Source organism: Prionailurus bengalensis, chromosome C1 (genome assembly GCF_016509475.1).
Source record: "Prionailurus bengalensis isolate Pbe53 chromosome C1, Fcat_Pben_1.1_paternal_pri, whole genome shotgun sequence".
In the NCBI taxonomy this organism is placed as follows: domain Eukaryota; kingdom Metazoa; phylum Chordata; class Mammalia; order Carnivora; family Felidae; genus Prionailurus; species Prionailurus bengalensis.
In genome coordinates, this window is record NC_057345.1 from 15,107,436 (window position 1) to 15,123,844 (window position 16,409).

At 60.6% G+C, this 16,409-nt stretch overlaps 2 protein-coding genes across 5 annotated transcripts in view; both read right to left on the reverse strand.

The window, feature by feature from the left end:
* The window catches only part of KIF17 (kinesin family member 17), a 47,880-nt gene extending 45,776 nt beyond the window's left edge, over positions 1 to 2,104 (reverse strand). For 3 of the 4 annotated variants that reach the window (XM_043573950.1, XM_043573949.1, XM_043573948.1), the window contains exon 1: positions 1,813 to 2,104. In XM_043573950.1, coding sequence (XP_043429885.1) covers positions 1,813 to 2,043 — 231 coding nt within the window. In that variant the 5' untranslated portion in view covers positions 2,044 to 2,104. The remainder of the gene's footprint in view (positions 1 to 1,812) is intronic. The other variant, XM_043573951.1, reaches the window with a different exon arrangement.
* A 1,317-nt stretch (positions 2,105 to 3,421) lies between these two features.
* Positions 3,422 to 15,972, reverse strand: SH2D5 (SH2 domain containing 5). Its single transcript, XM_043573952.1, has 10 exons — positions 15,919 to 15,972; positions 11,488 to 11,748; positions 11,058 to 11,138; positions 10,496 to 10,570; positions 9,385 to 9,531; positions 7,870 to 8,118; positions 7,528 to 7,702; positions 7,056 to 7,164; positions 6,400 to 6,559; positions 3,422 to 5,733 (listed from the first exon to the last, which is right to left on the reverse strand). The coding sequence occupies exons 2-10, from the start codon at positions 11,572 to 11,574 to the stop codon at positions 5,530 to 5,532; spliced, it is 1,287 nt and encodes a 428-aa protein (XP_043429887.1). The 5' UTR covers positions 11,575 to 11,748; positions 15,919 to 15,972; the 3' UTR covers positions 3,422 to 5,529.
* Between the last annotated feature and the right edge of the window lie 437 nt (positions 15,973 to 16,409).

The window sequence follows — 16,409 nt, forward strand, 5'->3', positions numbered from 1 at the left end:
TGAGGGCAGAGCCCAGGTCTTCTTTAGGGCTGTGCTCCCCAAACCAAGGATGAGCCTGGCATGGAGATCCTATTTGCCAGCTGAATGGATGGATGAATGAAAATGGATGTATGTCGTGTTGAGCCTGAAGCTCTGCGTGATGTCCAGGGGCAGGTCCTGGCAGAGAATCCCAAGTAGTGGGGGAACTCAGGACAGTAGGGAGAGCTACAGGAGAAATCTGATAGAGCCACTGTGTCCTTAGCATCCCTCACTCCAGGCTGGGGCTTCCTGGGGACCCTGACAAGGGGGGCTTCCTCAGGGGATTACTTCCAAGATGAGGCAGGGGCCCATGAGCAAGGCCAAGAAGGACTCAATCTTGGACTCCTCAGATCTCTAAGGGGCCAATCTTGGACAAGGGAGCAGAGGTGGTCGTGGGCCTCAGGAACAGAGCCAGGGCAGATGGCTGAAAGCTTCAGGGAAGCTGACTCTGGCTCACCGTGCAGAATGGTCTCCTAGGAGCCAAGCGGCAAAGGGGAAAGGGGCTGTTTGGGGAAGAGTGAGCTCTTGCCACTGGCTGGTCATTCAGGGACCCAGTGGGGAGGTGGGGTGGACCAGACAACCCCTCAGGTCCCTTCTAGCCTGGGAGTACAGGACAGCAGGACAGCCTGGCCATCCCAGAGTTTGGGAACGCAACCTGGGGAGAGCTGCCCTCGTCCCCCGGGGCATCACCTCCATCAGGCCCTGACCACCGGGGAGTTCTTCAACCCTGCCAAGGGCTTTGACTGAGCCTTCACAGAAGAGATGGGACCACCAAAGGAGGTGCTCTGGAGGATGGTGACTGGCCTGCCAGTGAAAGCAAAAAGGGTCCTAAAATGCATTTGGGAAACGCTGGGTTCAGTAAGTCAAACCAGTTCCTTTGCTGCAAGACTCCCCAGAGCTCAGGTGTCATAATGTGCCTTGTGAAGCTTCACACCAGGGAGGCCGGACACAGCATTTCCCAAACTTCCATTTTTCGTGGGACAATCTGTGACATCTCACTTAAACTAGTGATCCGCTGAGCAGTGAACAGGTGGGGAGGCGTTGGTAGAAAGGAAGAGCCCTTGGCCAGAAGGCAGGAGGCAGAGTTTCAGCCACTCCTCTGCTAGAAACCCACCCTGGGAGCCTGGGCAAGTTTCCCTCCTCTGGGCCTCAGTCTCCCCATGTCCCAAATGTGCCAGCTACCTAGTGTGAGTGCTCTGGAAAGCAAAAGCCCTATTAAGGGTCACAAACTGTTGCTGGAGAAAATGGTAGGTTAGACCAAAGGTAATGGGGTTCCATTCCTCCAAGACTAAGGCAGGAGGGAAGCGGCGGTCTCCTCGCCCCCCGCAGGCTTGACTGAGGGAGGATGACAGGGGATTCTGAATGCTGAGGGGAGGAAGCAGAGGCCATGGCCTGGGAGCAGGAGGAGGTGGCGGTGGCTGGGGGCAGCGGCTAAAGCATTGAGAGAAGGCCTCAAGTTCTCAGATGACGGTGGAGGGCTGGGGGGTGGAGGGCTGGGGGGTGGAGGGTCTTGGGGACTGGAGCTCTTGTGGGCAGGGGACTGGAAGGGGTGGAGGTGAGGACGAGCTTTGGCGTTGCAGACGGTGGAGACCCGGGCGTGGGGGCTGGAGGTGGGTCCCAGCCGTGTCCTGCCTAGACAAAAGACTTCAGCCCAACCTGTTGGTGCCCACCCACGCTCCTCCGGAAGCTAGTTCCCGCCCAGCTCTGGGTACAGTGCCATCCGCTCAGGACCCCTGGGGCGGCCCCCAGCCCTGCCTGGCCGGTCCTCGGAGGCGGCCTCCCGGGCGCCCTCACCTCCACCAGCGGGTAGGCGATCTCGTTGTAGATCTGCTCGGTGAAGTGGTCCATGTGGTAGGCGCCGTCGAAGGTGAACTGCTTGGGGGGCTCGTCGGCAGCGCCCGGGTTCTGGATGAAGCACTGGCCGCGCGCGGAGTCCACCGTCACCACCGGCTGGCAGTTCAGCTCCCGCTCCCGCTGATTCATGGGGCGGCAGCGCACCACCACCTTCACCGACTCCGAGGCCATGGCGCCGCGGCTGGGCGCCCCCCGGCGCGGCGCGACGTGAGCCGCACGGCTGGGACGCTCGACGGCCCGGGCCGGGGGGCGGGGCCAGCGCCGGTCGCGGGGGGCGGGGCCTCGCGGCAGGGGCGGGGCCGCGGCGGGGGGCCGGGACTCCTCGGGGGGCACCCTGAGAGAAGGAGGGGCGCGGTGCGGGGGTCGCAGGACCGGAGCCGGGCCGCCGCCGCCTCCCGCGCCAGGGTTCGTCCGTCCCTGAGGCCCGGCCCGGGGAGAGGGAAGTGGGGGATCCGCGCTGCAGGCGCCGCCACAGGACCCGAGCCCCGGAGCCGCCCCGGCCGCCCTCTGGCACGCGCTCCGCCGCGGCGTTCGCGGTTGCCGGGCAACACCCGTGGCGTCACAGCCGCGGGCTCCCGAGACATCCCCGCGTTCGCGGCGCCTCGTTGCAGGAGCGTCTCCTAGCTGCAGGCGGGTCCGGGCGGCCCGCTTTGCTGGAGCGTCTGCCCGCTTCTTACCAGGGCTTCAAGTCCGCTCTCTCCTCTGATCCCCACCGCCCAGTTCAGGGAGGTTAAGCAACTTATCCGAGGTTGCCCAGCTAGGGCAAGGAGGCCAGGCTTGACTCCGCCTCGAGAGAGATACAGGAGGCGGGGCCTTATGCGGGGGGTAGAGACCTACTGAGAAAGGGGACAAGGACCTTGCGGCCTTCTATCCACATCCCTCTACTGACTCAGGAGAGGGCCGCCCAAAGCCTGTTACGGCCTCCGACAGAGCAAAGCTTCCTTCTAATGCTGCCCTAGTTTTTTCTAAGACCCAGCTTAAAAACACAAAAAAAGGGGCGCCTGGGTGTCTCAGTCCGTTGAGCACTGGACTTCGGCTCTGGTCATGATCTCAGGGTTGGTGAATTCGAGCCCCGCGTCAGACTCTGTGCTGACAGCTCAGAGCCTGGAGCCTGCTTCGCATTCTGTGTCTCCCTCTCTCTGCCCCTAACCCACTCGCACTCTCTCAAAAATAAGCATAAAAAAATATTTTTAAAAACACACAAAACAAAACCATTTTTGGGAGACAAAATCTTTTGGCTGGAGAGGGTGCCAGGACCATATCCGCTGGCTCTGTACAAGTCCCTCCAGCCAGAATAACGGGCTGTCATTTTTCTGTGGGATATACCCACTGAAGGTTTTAACCGGAGACATGATTTGAATAAAGCTACCTACCCTACCCCTTCAGGACACCCTGAGCGACTCCCCCCGCCCCACCCCACCCCTGCTGGGAAGGACAAGATCTCTGTCTGGTTCACCATTCAGCACCAGCTGAAGGTATGGTTGGCAAACCAAGACAGGCAAACTGGACAAAGACCTTGCCTTTCAAAGGAAAAGTCTGTACTAGACAATCCGAAGAAATGCATTTTATTTGTTTCAAGTCCACACAGTAAGGAGAGCTGGCTACCCAGCTGGTTGGTGGTGCTGGTTGGAACAAAGAGAAAGCTGACTTATGATTTAAGACACTGGAGCGTCTGCGCACATGGGTCAAGAAACTTGCTGTTTATACCACGTGATGAATGCTGTGCAAAGGAATGTTAAAGTGCTTTGAGAACATTCCTGATACCTTGTCCACATGGATGATTTGTGCAACAAAACCCATCTCTTGTAGAGCTAAGCTTGGTCCTAAGCCTGGGCCAGTCACCAGGTCTTCTTAAACATGTGCCTCTGGTGCTGCAAGCCTGAACACCCTATCAGCAAACCCCTTTTCTTGCCGGTCAAATGTGAGACCACGCCTCCCACTAGACACCAGGGGACCGTGGGTTCTGGTGGCAGTCCCTGGTGGAAATGGCTGTATAATGAGTCCCACTCACATTCGGTATAAAATCAGTGCTGTGGTGCCAGTGAAAAGAACCCCCAAAGGACAGCTTCCTCCCATCCCTTTTATCCCTTTTGACAAGACCACTTCCTGGGCAGGAGATTGTAAACTGGGAACACCAGGCCCGACTTTCCGAGGGTCCTCCCTTTTTTCTCTTCCGTCAGGGCCGCCCTCTCCCTTCCAGGAGTCAGAAATCTGTCATTTTCAAGGCACTGAACAGTCACATCCCACTCCCAGATGGGGGAGGGCAGCCCCCACATTCGTGACTAAGCCTCTGCCTCAGGAATAGAGAAGTTCATACGAAGTAACTTGCTCCCTAAATAATTTGGTATTCATGTCTGTCCGTCAAGCTTGCTTCTAAAGGGGGGCGGGGGGGGGCACCTGGATTGTCAGTCACTTCAGGGCTATTGCCTTAGAGCAGAATCATTTCTCTGTACTCCCACTCCCGCTGCCAACGCCCCCCCCCCCCAGCAGGGTCCACATCAGTTCTACCTTTGGATGGCTGTACTGTGACCCAGCCCCAGGGGGCTTGGGCTGGTGAGGTAGCCCCTGACAACCAGAGCCAGCCAGCGCCACGTTATGGGAAGTGGACCAAAACCAGGTGGCTTCCCAGGCAGCCGCTAGACCCAGAATGGCCTGCAGAATAAGTTGAATAGAGCCCCGGTCACCCCAGTACTCCTGCGGCTCACTGCTGGCCCCTGCCAGTCAAATGGACAAAGGAAACGAGCCAGTGTGTGCGGTGTGTGTGTGTGTGTGTGTGTGTGTGTGCGCGCGCGCGCGCATCTTGGTGGTTCTTGGGGTTGTTGGGGAGGGGTGAGACAGGGCATCCCTCCACAGAAGGCAGGAATCACAACCCTGTGGTTTTGAGTGGAGACCAACCAGCCTTTCTGAGCAACACAGAGATTCTTTGCCCTGTCTGCTGGTTCACATCCCTTCTGCACACAGGTGTCTGCCTGGGCTTGGGGGGCAAGGCTCTTCGTCCATTCTGCCATCCTATGCCCCCTTAACCCTCATTTCTCAACACTCAAGGGGAGACTGCCTTAATCTCAAATGATGTGAGAAACAGGCATGCTCTGTCAGCCTGAGTGTAGCTCAGCCCAGACGCCATGCCCACTAGCTCCTCAAGTCCTGTTTCTCTCATGGACAGGGTGGCTTGCCCCCAGGTCTTTGCCCACAGTGAGGACTCGCTCCTGCCTCCCCAGACACCTCTCCCTTACATGGCTGGCAACCTCAGTCAGGTGCCCTTGGGAGACTCCCAGTCAGGGCCACAAGGCCTGGCCGCCTTAGGAGGCCATGTCCCTGGTGAGCACACCTTCCTGCCCACCTCAGAAGGCTCCCCTCCGAGGAGTAAGGTGAAGCCTAGAGACAAGCATCCAAAGTCACCTAGCAAGTTAACAGAAGCCTGGAGCTCCACCTGCCCTTCCTGCAGTCTCAGCGGTCACGTCCTACGAGAAGCCATGGGCAATCCCCAGTGCCAGGGCTCCCCACCCCCACCACAGGCAGTGAAGTGACGGAAGACTGGTCCAAGGGGCAGAGTGACTGGATGGAACTGGTGACCAGCGGGGTGGCAGAGGGCAGGGCGGCCCGCTGAGGCCCAGGAGCCAGGGTGAGGCGGGGCCAGTGGGCATGGGGCCCAGCCTCCTAGCCCAGGCCCTGCAGCTCTGCCTCGGACTTGGCATGGCCAAGGGGCCGCAGTGTCCGGGGGGGTCTGCCCTCAGACCCCCGGTCCTGCTCCTCATAGCCAGGATTCAGGCGGCCCATGTCGAGGGCGCAGAAGAAGCTTCGCCCCGTCCCAGCATGGTGCTCCACCAGGGCCTCCAGGCTGGCGAACTCGGCAGGCAGGTGCTAAGGAGGAAAAGGCCGAAGCTCCAGCTCCCTGTCTCCCCATTGCTCCGCTCTGGACACCAACCACCCCTTCACAGGGGATCCTGCCCCACTCCAGAAGGGAGGAAATTCAAGCCCAGAGAGGTCACTGTCCCTCTCACGGCAGAGCCAGACACCGTCTCCTCTCTTTCTCTCTTGCCAGCCTGGACAGGACTGAGCCATCCAGCTGGTGATAAGGGCATGTACCCAGTCCCTGGAAACCTGTGGTCAAGACTCCAGACCTAGAAGCCCAGGGGCTGGGTGAGCTTAGACTAGCCCCTGCCCTCTCTGAATCAGTTTCCAGCGCTGCTAAAAAAAAAAAAAAAAAAATGGGCTAGGTTGTGTGGGAAAGCCACTTTTAAAAGCCAGCATCCCTATAGGAATGGGAGACATGACCGGGCCCAAGCCTCTACACTGGAGGTCTCTTCCAAAAGGCCACTCTGGAGAGAGGGGCCTGAGGGCGGGGCGGTAGAGAGAGGTGGGGCCAAGCGGGGCCTGAGGGCGGGGCCAGCAGTCAAGATGGAGAGTTAAATAAGGGGTGTGGCCAGAGAGCCAGTGGGGCACCGTGATGAGGCGAGGGTGCTTCGTGGCTAGAAAGGGTGGGGCCTGAGGGCCGGGGCGGGGCCGAGCAGGCTGCCCCACACTCACCTCCACGCAGTAGCGGCCCAGGTGGTTCCGGAAGACCTGGTGGGGCACCACGCCGCACTGTGTCCGCACTGACAGGCACCACTGGCCACTGGCGCCCGGCTCGGGCCACAGCAGGAAGGCCCCAAGCACGTCTCTCCGCAGCAGGGCCAGGGCACTGGGCCTGGGAGGGCAGGAGGGAGAGGCTGAAGACGGGAGCCCGGCCTCAGGTCGCTCCCCGGGGCAATGGCGTAACTGGAAACCATGCTTGACCCAGAGTAGTGGGCCCTCCACAAAGGGAAGCTTTTAGACTCCCATCCTAAGAGGCTTCTGAGGGGTCCCTAGCTGCTGACCGCTTCAAGGCCCAACCGGGAGAGTTTTGAAGAGCTGATGGTTAGGAAGCGCTGCCCTGTGACAGGCCAGGTGCTGACAGCTTGACCTGAGTTATCCCATTTGATCCTTTCCACAGACCTGTGATGAAGGTCCTCTTATTATTCCCACTTTACATTTGACACACTTGAGGCCCAGTAGGGTGAAGTCCTTGGCCTGAGGCCACCAAGGTCAGGATGGCTCTGCCCTTGTACAGAAATGTGTACATGTCAGGGCCCTGAGGGAGCCCACAATCCATTCCTCTGCCCACCCCAGGGGCTGGGCATCCGGCCAGGCCAGGCCCCTCCTACCTGGAGATGCCAGCAAAGGCCCAGATGTTCTCCGTCAGACTGCCCTCACTCTCCACCAGGCACGAGGGACCACCAGGCCCCCGGGGCCACGCTTCCCACGCAGCAGGGACTATGGAGACCAGCCGGGGTCAGAGGAAGAGGCCCGAGCCCAGCCCGCTCACCCCACCACAACAGACCCCACACCCCCACGCTCGTCTCCTCACCAAGATTCCCCCAGCAAAGACACATCCGCACAAGGCACACCCCACTCACACCCACCCACCAGCTGAAGCACACCCACAGCTGTACCATCACCTATGCAAGCCCCCCAAACATGCAGACCGACATGCAAACTCACGTGGACACACACATAACCACACACAGGCCCAGCCTTGCAGAAAGGGCCACTCAGGCCCAGCCTCTCTGATTCACAAGGGCGCACTCAGGCCTGCACCCCTGCTACCTTGGGGCAGGCGAGCTCTTTGCAACTCACAGGCCTCCCGAGCTGACAGCTGCAGCTGAGTCTCGTAGGTGCAGCCTCGGTAAGCCCCGGAGCGGATCACCTTGCTGCGAATGGCCTTCTTGCGCACCAGTGTGGGTGAGCAGTAGGGATTCCCCAGGCGGGCATGGCGGGTGCCCCCACGGCCTTCTGACTCTGGCAGCTCCTTCTAGGGCACCAAGAGGGGCCCACAACGGGCAGGCAGACTCAGGCCCAGCCACGTCAGGTCAGGCAAAGCCCCCTCCCACTCAAGTCCAGCACCCCTCTCCTATGACCCCCTAACCCTCGCCCAGGTCCCCTGTCCACTGCCCGCTCCCTGGCTGGGGTGCTGCATACCCCACTGCCCACAGGCCCCTCTGCAGGAAGCCGCCGGAAGGAGACCAATGCATGAACGTTCTGTGAAAGCTGATCCCGGCTGAAGGGTTCCCGTACAAGGCCAGGGGGGCCCCCCGGGCTGGACAGTGGCTTCAGGGGCATGTCTCCTGCAGATGCCAGGTAGGGCTCAGGCTGTGCCCGCTCCTCAGGGTGCTGCAAGAGGTAAGCAAGCTGGAAGGAACGGCAGAGCAGCAGGTGCAGGATCTGGACCTAGGGAGGGGGAAGTGGTTGACTCAGTTGGGGCAGGTTTCCTGGGGAACCCCTTAGGCATCAGTGCCGGTAGCCCCTTGACTCAGGATCCTCTCCCGCATTCTTCCTGGGAAAACTCCTACTTATCCCCCAAAACTTCACCACCATGCAGTCCCCCCTACCACCTTCCTTTATTCATTTAACAAATACTGGGCATCTGTTTTGTTCCAGACATCATGCCCGGAGCTGAGAATACACAGGCTAAATGCACTCCTATCCCCTAGGTACACCCTGTGTCAGTACCCTCTTAGAGCAGTGGCTAAGAGCCCAGGCCCTCCAGTCACACAACCTGGGATCCAATCCTGGCTCTGTCATGTAGGGGCTGCTCTGTGACTCTAGGCAGAGCATGGCACTTCCGTGCCTCAGTTTCCTTATCTCCACTTCCCTGTGCTCCTTTAGTGAAATGGAGCACAGAAAGCCCCCAGCATGGGCCCACTGCTCTGGGGCCAGTACATTCTACCCACCACACACATTATCTAGCTCCAACATAGTGGAACCGTGAGCTCCGGAAGATCAAGGGCAGTGTCTCAGCCACCTGTCATTCCAGCAGCCAGCACAGAGCTGGAGACACAGGGGTGACGGCAAATCATTGCTGGATGGAGCCAAGCCAACCTCCGCTTGCCAAACACTTGGCTGTCAAGGCTCTGTGGTTCACGGCCGTCACACTAGCTTTGACTTCCAGGATCTGTCCGCTCACCCTCTAGCTCCGAGGGGACAAGCACTAGAGCGGTTCCTGACCTGGACCCAGTTTCTGCTCTCACAGAATTCCCTTGTCTGTCATCAGGGACAGACCAATGCTACAGCGTGGCTCATGTCACAAGACCTCAGAAGGGAAGCGTGGTCTAGAGGACTCCAGGTGGGCTTCACAGATACAGGGACTGGCCTTGAAGGGCAAGTTGGAATTTGCCAGAAGGGGAAGGGAATTCCAGGCAGAGAGAACAGCATGAGCAAAGGCCTGGCAGTGTGACCATCCAATTTCTAAGCACATGTCCTGACACCCACTTCCAGGCCCCGGGAATGCTGAGGCCGCTAACTTGCTTTTGTGGCGTCCCCGGTGGGGCAGAGCCACAGAAGGAGCAGGTGTGACAAGGAGTGCCTGCCTGGAGGGGGCTCGGGCCAGCGTGACTAAGCCCTCCAAGGCCTCGGTCCCCTGGAGGCCCTGCTGACGCACAGCACACCCCCAACACCACCCTCGGTGATGGTTCGCCTGCCCCAGGCCCCAGATACCTCTCCGGGCTGGTTGCCTACAAAGAGGTGGCAGAAGAGCTTGCTGGCTGGGCTCTGGGGGTTTCGGGCCACGAAGGCAAACTGGCAGTCAGCTGGGCACCAGGTAGAGTAGAGCACGCGCCTCAGAGCATGAGCCATCAGGAGCACCTGCGAAGGAGGGGGGCGGGACAGCCTCCATCAGTCCCACCACCCTGCCGGCTGGCCTCCCGGCTGGCCTCCCGGCCTGCTCTCCAGCTTAGGGTCCACCAGCTCCCGGGGGAGGAGCTCTTCTCTCCTCCCAGTCCTGCCCAAACCCTGCTTCAAAGGAGAACCCTCGTCCTTCACATGGCCACTGGGCTTGGCCCCTTACTCCCCACTGCCAACCTGCTGGTTGGGATCGTCACCCCCAAGCTGTGGAACTGAGGGCCGAAGTATTCACGGTCTGCAGGGTCACGGAGAAAGGCAGTGGCAGCAGGCCCTGGGGTCGCACCCCTGGTCTCTGGAGTCAGGTGACCAAGGTTTGAATCCTGGCTCTGCCCCACTCTGTGTGCCGTGGGCAGGTAAGCACAGCCCTCTGAGCCCTTGTGACAATTGTTAAGGGGAGACGGTACCTCCCTCTGATGGGGTTGTGGGTGGGGGTCAGTGAGACCTCACGCACATGGCACAAGACCTGACCCCAGGGCCCCTGTGATGCACACGTCTGGGACACGATCTGCACCACAGTCTTAGGAGAGTGGCCCGGGGGTTGTGGGCTACACAGTCTGGCACGAGGTGAGCGTTCAACACACACTGGCCTTGCACCGGGAGGAGGGTCAGCGACCAAGCAGGGGCTCCCAACTGGCCTCCAGTCTGAGTCTGGCCACAGCCCACTGGCCAACTCTGGACAGGCTTACACAGAGGCCCGGGGACCTGCAAAAAGCTGGGGCTGACCGTCCTGACGCTCAGGCCAGGAGTTAATCCCCGGACATTCTGGAGAGCTTGCCAGAGGGCAGGGCCCTCAGAGAGAGAATGTTCAAAGGCCCAGAGCAGGCTGGGGTGGTGGGGAGGCTCCAGGGGTGGCGCAGGGCCAGGTGCATTCTGAGTAGGACACTTGTCCCGTCCAGTCCTCACCTGCACCCACACGGGCTCCTACCTCACCCTCCCCGCTGTAGATCTTGAGGCCCTGAAGGCTGAATTTCAGGATGACAGCCCGGCGTCTGGGACAATCCTAGGCAGGAGAGAGTTGGATGGGCGCAGGTATTACCTCCCAGGCCCTGCCCTGTCCCGCCCAGCCTCAGCATCAGTCACCACAGGCTGGTCAGCCAACCCCTCCCCAGCTGCCAAGGGACTGAGCGGTGGATGCCTCAAGAGCTGGGGAAGCGTGGATGGCTCCTGGCAGACCACCCCCAGGAGGGCCATAGCTGGCCGTGTTATGACCATCCCCCACATGTCCCATCTATGGCTTCCACCCATGGGACATAGGTCACGACTGCCCAAGGGAAGGGGTCCCCGGGCATAAGGGACACGGCTATAGGAGCCTGGGCATGGCCCTCGCTGGGCCCGCTTCTCAGAATGGCTTTGGTGTCACCCCTCCCAGGGCCTCATTTGCTCCATCTGTGATTGGGGGGTTGGATCAGATGGTCTCGGGGCCATTCCAGCCTGACATTCCAAGGCTGTGATTCCCTGCCCGGGATGTGCCCTCCCCAGCTCCCTACCTTCAGTGCCCACAGCTGTTGTTGAACCAGCCACACGCTCTCCTGGGGGTCCAGGTCGTCCACAGGGAAGGAACCCACATACTGCTTGGGGGTGTGGTGAGGGCGGGAGGGAGGCAAGGCAGTTCCATGGCTCCTGATCCCCTCCTCCAAATCCCTCCCTCCTACCAACACACGCTCTGCTCTGTGGGGTAAGCTGTGGACAGTGACAGAGCACTGTGCTCTGGCCTAGTAGGCTCTCCCGCTTCCCAGCAGGTGGCTTTGCCCGAGCCGCTTTGCCCCTCTGAGGCCCCGTCTCCTCACCTGTGCACACACACATTCTGGAGCCCGGGTCGGGGAGGGAAGACACAGAAATGGCTCCTCCCCACTCCCCATGACCCGCCACTCAGTCACCACGCACCAGAGCGCACCCCGTGGGGGCGGCCCCACCCACCTGGGCGAACTTGGTGATGCACCTGGGCCGGTGAGGGGCTGGGCCGCAGTCAGAGGCTCTCCGGCCCCCTGCCCCGGCCTTCTGCATGGCCCCCAGGGTGCCCAGCTTCGAGCTCCACAGGGGAGGAGGCAGCAGAGGGCAGGGGAGAAGGGATGGTTCCCACGTACCGGAGCCACGCTGCTCCCCTCAGAGGCCAGGGATCTCCTGCACCTCACAAATCCTTCCGGAGCACTTGCCGTGTGCCAGGCAGCATCCAGGGCACTGGGGACACAGGGAACACACAGCCCAGAACAAAATGACCGACTCCCTCCTGCCTCGGGGAGCCCACATTCTCGTGTGAAAGAAAGCGAACTAATCAATAGGAGAAGGAATTTGCTAGGGGTGCCTGGGTGGCTCGGTGGCTCGCCCGTCTGACTCTTGGTTTCGGCCCAGGTCATAATCTCACAGTTTGTGGGTTCAAGCCCCAAGTCGAGCTCCGCACTGACCTCATGGAGCCTGCATGGGATTCTCTCTCTCTGTCCCTCTCTCTCTGCCCCTCACCCACTCATGCATGTGCCCACGCTCTAATAAACTTTAGAAGAGTTAAGAAAAAAAAAAGATATGCCATACGCTAGACCATGATAAAGCAGAGAGGAGGCTATGATATGCAAGTTAGGGGTTGGCTGCAGCCAGGAAGGCCTCACTGAGGAGTGAGCTTTGGGAAAAGAGCCAAAGGTAGGGGTGTGGCAGGCCACACCCTGGGTCAAACACAGACATCTCTGTGCTCTGGGCCGGGCCTGCCCTGTCCAGGGTCCTGTAACCAGCCTGTACAAAGTGCCAGGAGCAGGTGGGGCACACTGGGAAGACACCCCCTGAGAGGAGGGGTATGACAGCTGCCAGAACAGTCTGCAGAGTCACAGGATGGGCAGACCTTACCAGAAGAGTGGGCCAGAGCCAGGTCGGCATCAGCCTTGAATGTCACACCACAGGAATGTAGGCTGTGCCCCACGGGCAGTGGGGAGCTATAGCAAGTTGCAAGGCAGGAGCTCTGTGATCTATGGGAGTGACCCATGAGCTGGAAGGCCGGAGCTGCAGAGGCGGGGATGTGCTCCACAGGCCCTGGCCCATTCGGCCAGCCAGACTCCAGCCGCTGCCTGAAGCCCCCAGGGGGCCCTGTCCCCCAATCCAGCCCAGGTTTTGGTCTTTCCTGGGGACCCTCTCCCAGAGCCACCAGTGGAGAGAAGGAAACCTCCCTTACTTAGACTGTCCTCAAGGACCAGGAGAGTGCTCACTCCCCCGAGAGCTCATGACCATTGCTGGTACACAGTGAATGAGAAGTCAAGGCTTCTCGAGAAAGAATGGCTGACTGCCTCTGCCTGGGTCCCCAGTGACTCTCTCCCTTAGTTTTTGCTGGGGCCAACTCAGACCCTCCCACCTCCCTCCCCCATCCTGCCTGGCTCTGTCTCCCCAGACTACTTCTAATCACTGCACTTAGGATCAGAGAGACCTGTGTCCAGATGCTGTGTGAGTCTGGGCAAGCTGCCCCACCTCTCTGAGCCTCCATTTCCTCATCCCCAAACCTGGGATAACGTGAGGAGGCAAGACCTGAATGGAGGAGCAGGCACCCAGCATGATGCCTGGGCGGGGAGCGACACTGAACAGGTACAGAGAGGATGGGGGACCCCAAAGTCTGCTGTTCGGGAGGGAGCTTGGGAGGACAGAGAGGTCTGACCACTTCCAGCGCCCTCCTTACACTGAAGGACTAGAAGACCTCCCAGTCTAGAAGAGCAAGTCAGAAGGAGAGGCCTGCCTGGGAGCAAAGATTCCTGCCGCAGAAAGCAGGTGGCATCAGGGCCCCGCCCCGGCAGGAAATGGGCGTGTCCCACTTAGGCCCCACCCACCTTCAGGCAGGTGCTTAGAAGCTGACACTCACTCCCAAGGCCAAGAGCCCAGGAACCGCCCCTACCTCTGCCTGCCCAGACCTTCAGCCCCAGGCTCAGCGAGGGTGGGGGCAGCAGCAGCCTTCCAGTACATTCTGCGAGCAACCTACTACTTTACTTTCAGTGAGTCGCCAGCACCAGAAGAGCCAGAAATAAAGGCTGCGTGCTCCCCTTGATGCCTTCCTGGTTCCTCCCTCCTGTACTCTCTCCCCTCCTGCTTTTCTGGTCTCACACCCACTTTGTGATCCTGACCGTTCTTCACATCACGTCCATCACCTATCCTCCATTTGATGTTTAAACACGACAAAATTAGATGTGTAACTGGCACAAAAGCTATGTGGCCGCCATGCCAGGTATAAAGCTGGGGCTTCCAGTGACCTTGCCTTTTGCCCTCGTTATCACATCATGGGCTGGGATGCCCTGGACCCGCAGGCAGTGGGAAACAGAGGAGGCAAAGGCCAAAAACCAAATGGGGCAAAAACGGGAGACAAGAGGAGATAAAGGGCAGCCAGTGGAAGTGCGAATAGAGATGAGAGGACAAAATAAGAGATAAAAGAGGGATGGGAGCAGGGAGAGGTAAGGAGCACGCTTCCCACCCTTCCTGTGCTGACACAGCCCCTCAGACACTAAGGGTGTAAGACAGCAAAGAGCCACACGGGTCCGCAGGCACACTCACATTCGCTCTCACACATGCCGAGACAACTGTGTCTAGGGCCGCAAGCTGCCTCCTCCCTCCAGATCCAGGGCAGCAGCTTGCTTGGGGACACTCCACTGTCCGGATGGTGGAGGTGGGGGCGCCCCACCACCTACCATCTCTGGATCCTCCCCCGCCCCCCCCCCCATTCCCCAGGAAACTGGAAGTTTGTCTCTTCCTCTCCCTCCCTCCCAAACCTCCCTCTCAGTGCATTTCAGCCCCAAGCCTGGAGTTGGGGGCTGCCCAAGGGACCAGTGACGGTACCAGGCTCACCCCAACCCCGGGAAACAGACCTGCTTACTCATTCTGGGCACAAACACCCGCTCATCGCTTTGGAACACAACTGTTTTTCCAAGGTTTTACACAGGAGACTGGCTGGGTCAACACCTTTCTAGGGGGACACCTTTGGAATGAGGCTGGGGCTCTTCTCTTGCTCCTCTGAGGTTTTCCAGGTGGCCCTGCTTAGAGACAGGACACTGGATGGGTTGATCTGTGTCGAGGGGCAAGGACAGAAGCCCTCTACTGCACCCCATCACAGCTCAGTTGAGTCATGGCGGGGCCAACCTTTACAGCATCTTGGGAGACCGCTCAGCCTGGAGTCTGGGCTTAGCAAAGGGTAGTTCAGAGGGGTGAAGCCACTTGTCAAAGGTCACACAGCATAAGGGGGGGGGGGGTTGGGAAGCAAGTCTGGGTCTCTGAGGGCTCTTCCCCTAGGCCACGGCAGTGTCCTCAGACTCCCCTCCCCAGTAAGCAAGGTGTTCACATTCGAGTTTGGTGAGTCCCAGTCTATCCGGCTGCCCGGAGCACCTCAGGTGCTAGGGGCTGATCTTCATCAGCAAAGCAGCTGCGTTCTCTGACTGCCTCTCTGCCCAGATGGTCTGGGGCTGCCAGAGCCCCTCCGGTCACCTGCCTCACCTCCACTATCTTTGGCTCGGCTGCACGCCCCAGCACACTCTGTGTGCCACCCTCACCTACCCTTGGCCTCCGGGTGGGAGGGGACTGGACCAAGCAGCCAGAGGTCAAGATCAACATCACAGATTGTGAGGTCCAGGAGGCTGGTATGACCTTGGGCAAGCCACTTAACCTCCCAGCCTCCATTTCCTCAACTGCAAAGTGGGGATAATAAGAGCAGCTGTCTCCTGGGTTGTTTGTTCCTCCTGAAAATATTTCAAGCGCCAACTACCTGCCAGGAACAAAACAGTCCCAGTCCTCGGGTGGGGGGGGGGGCACCCAAGCTGGGTGGGGGGGGAGGGGGGAGGGTACTAGATAGCAACATTTCAGGGGACTTACGTGATCTGGAGAAAAACAGTAGGGTGGGGAGGATACGTGGTGTGGGTGTTCGGGGGGGGGGGGGCGGGTGCTATTTCATACAGGGTGGTTGGGGACGGCCGCCCCAAGCAGACGACATTGAGCGGAAAGTGCTGTTTTCAGGATTAAGTGGGGGCCGAAGGCACGCAGGGGGCCAGCGCCCGGGAGGCACAGAGCGCTGCCCAGCGCGGGTCATTCTTCCCGCTCTTATTGTCATTCCTGGGGACTGCGGCCAGGGCTTTGGGCTGACGGTACCCGGCCCGGGGCAGAGCAACTCCCCGGACCGACCGAGGGGCGAGCGAGGCAGGACGCCGGCGGAGGATCGGCGGGGGTGACGGCAGAGGTGACGGACGGTGACGGCGGAGGTGGCGGTGATGCGGGGCAGCGGCCGGGATGCGCCTCCCCAGCCGAGACCTCCTCCCCACCTCTGCGGCCGGGGACCGAAGCCCGCTCCAGCCGACCCCCCAGCCCCAGCCCCAGCCCCTGCCCGGCCCCCCTGCGCTCACTCACCGCGGCCTCCGCGTCTCGAGCCCCGTCGCCGCTGCGCCGCGCCGCACCCCCCGCGCGTCCTGCGCGTCTCCGCCTCCCGCCCCGCGGCGCCCCCCGCCCGCGCGCCCCCCACGTGGCCGCGGGAACCAGCACCCGAATCACCTGGCGGCGGCGCCTGGCGCTAACTCACCAATCGGCGCCCGCCGAGCGGCTCCGGTCGAGCGCGCCGCCCAATCAGCGGCCGCGAGGGGCCCTGGCACCGCCCCCGCCAGCTCTCGCCCCGGCGCCTCGGCGCTCCGCCTTAAAGGGCCTGAGGGGTCATCTCTGCCCACCGAGGGCGTCGCTACTCTGGCTGGGGACCCTCAGTGCCCAGGGCCTCGCCGGCGGTTCCCCTCTTTGAAGAGACCTCCCCTTTCTGCCCCCTAGCTAGCTCCTCCTTCTTCAATCGGCGGCTCCAGCAGCTCCTCCTCCGGGAAGCCTTCCCAGACCACCAGGGACTCCCCTAACCCCTG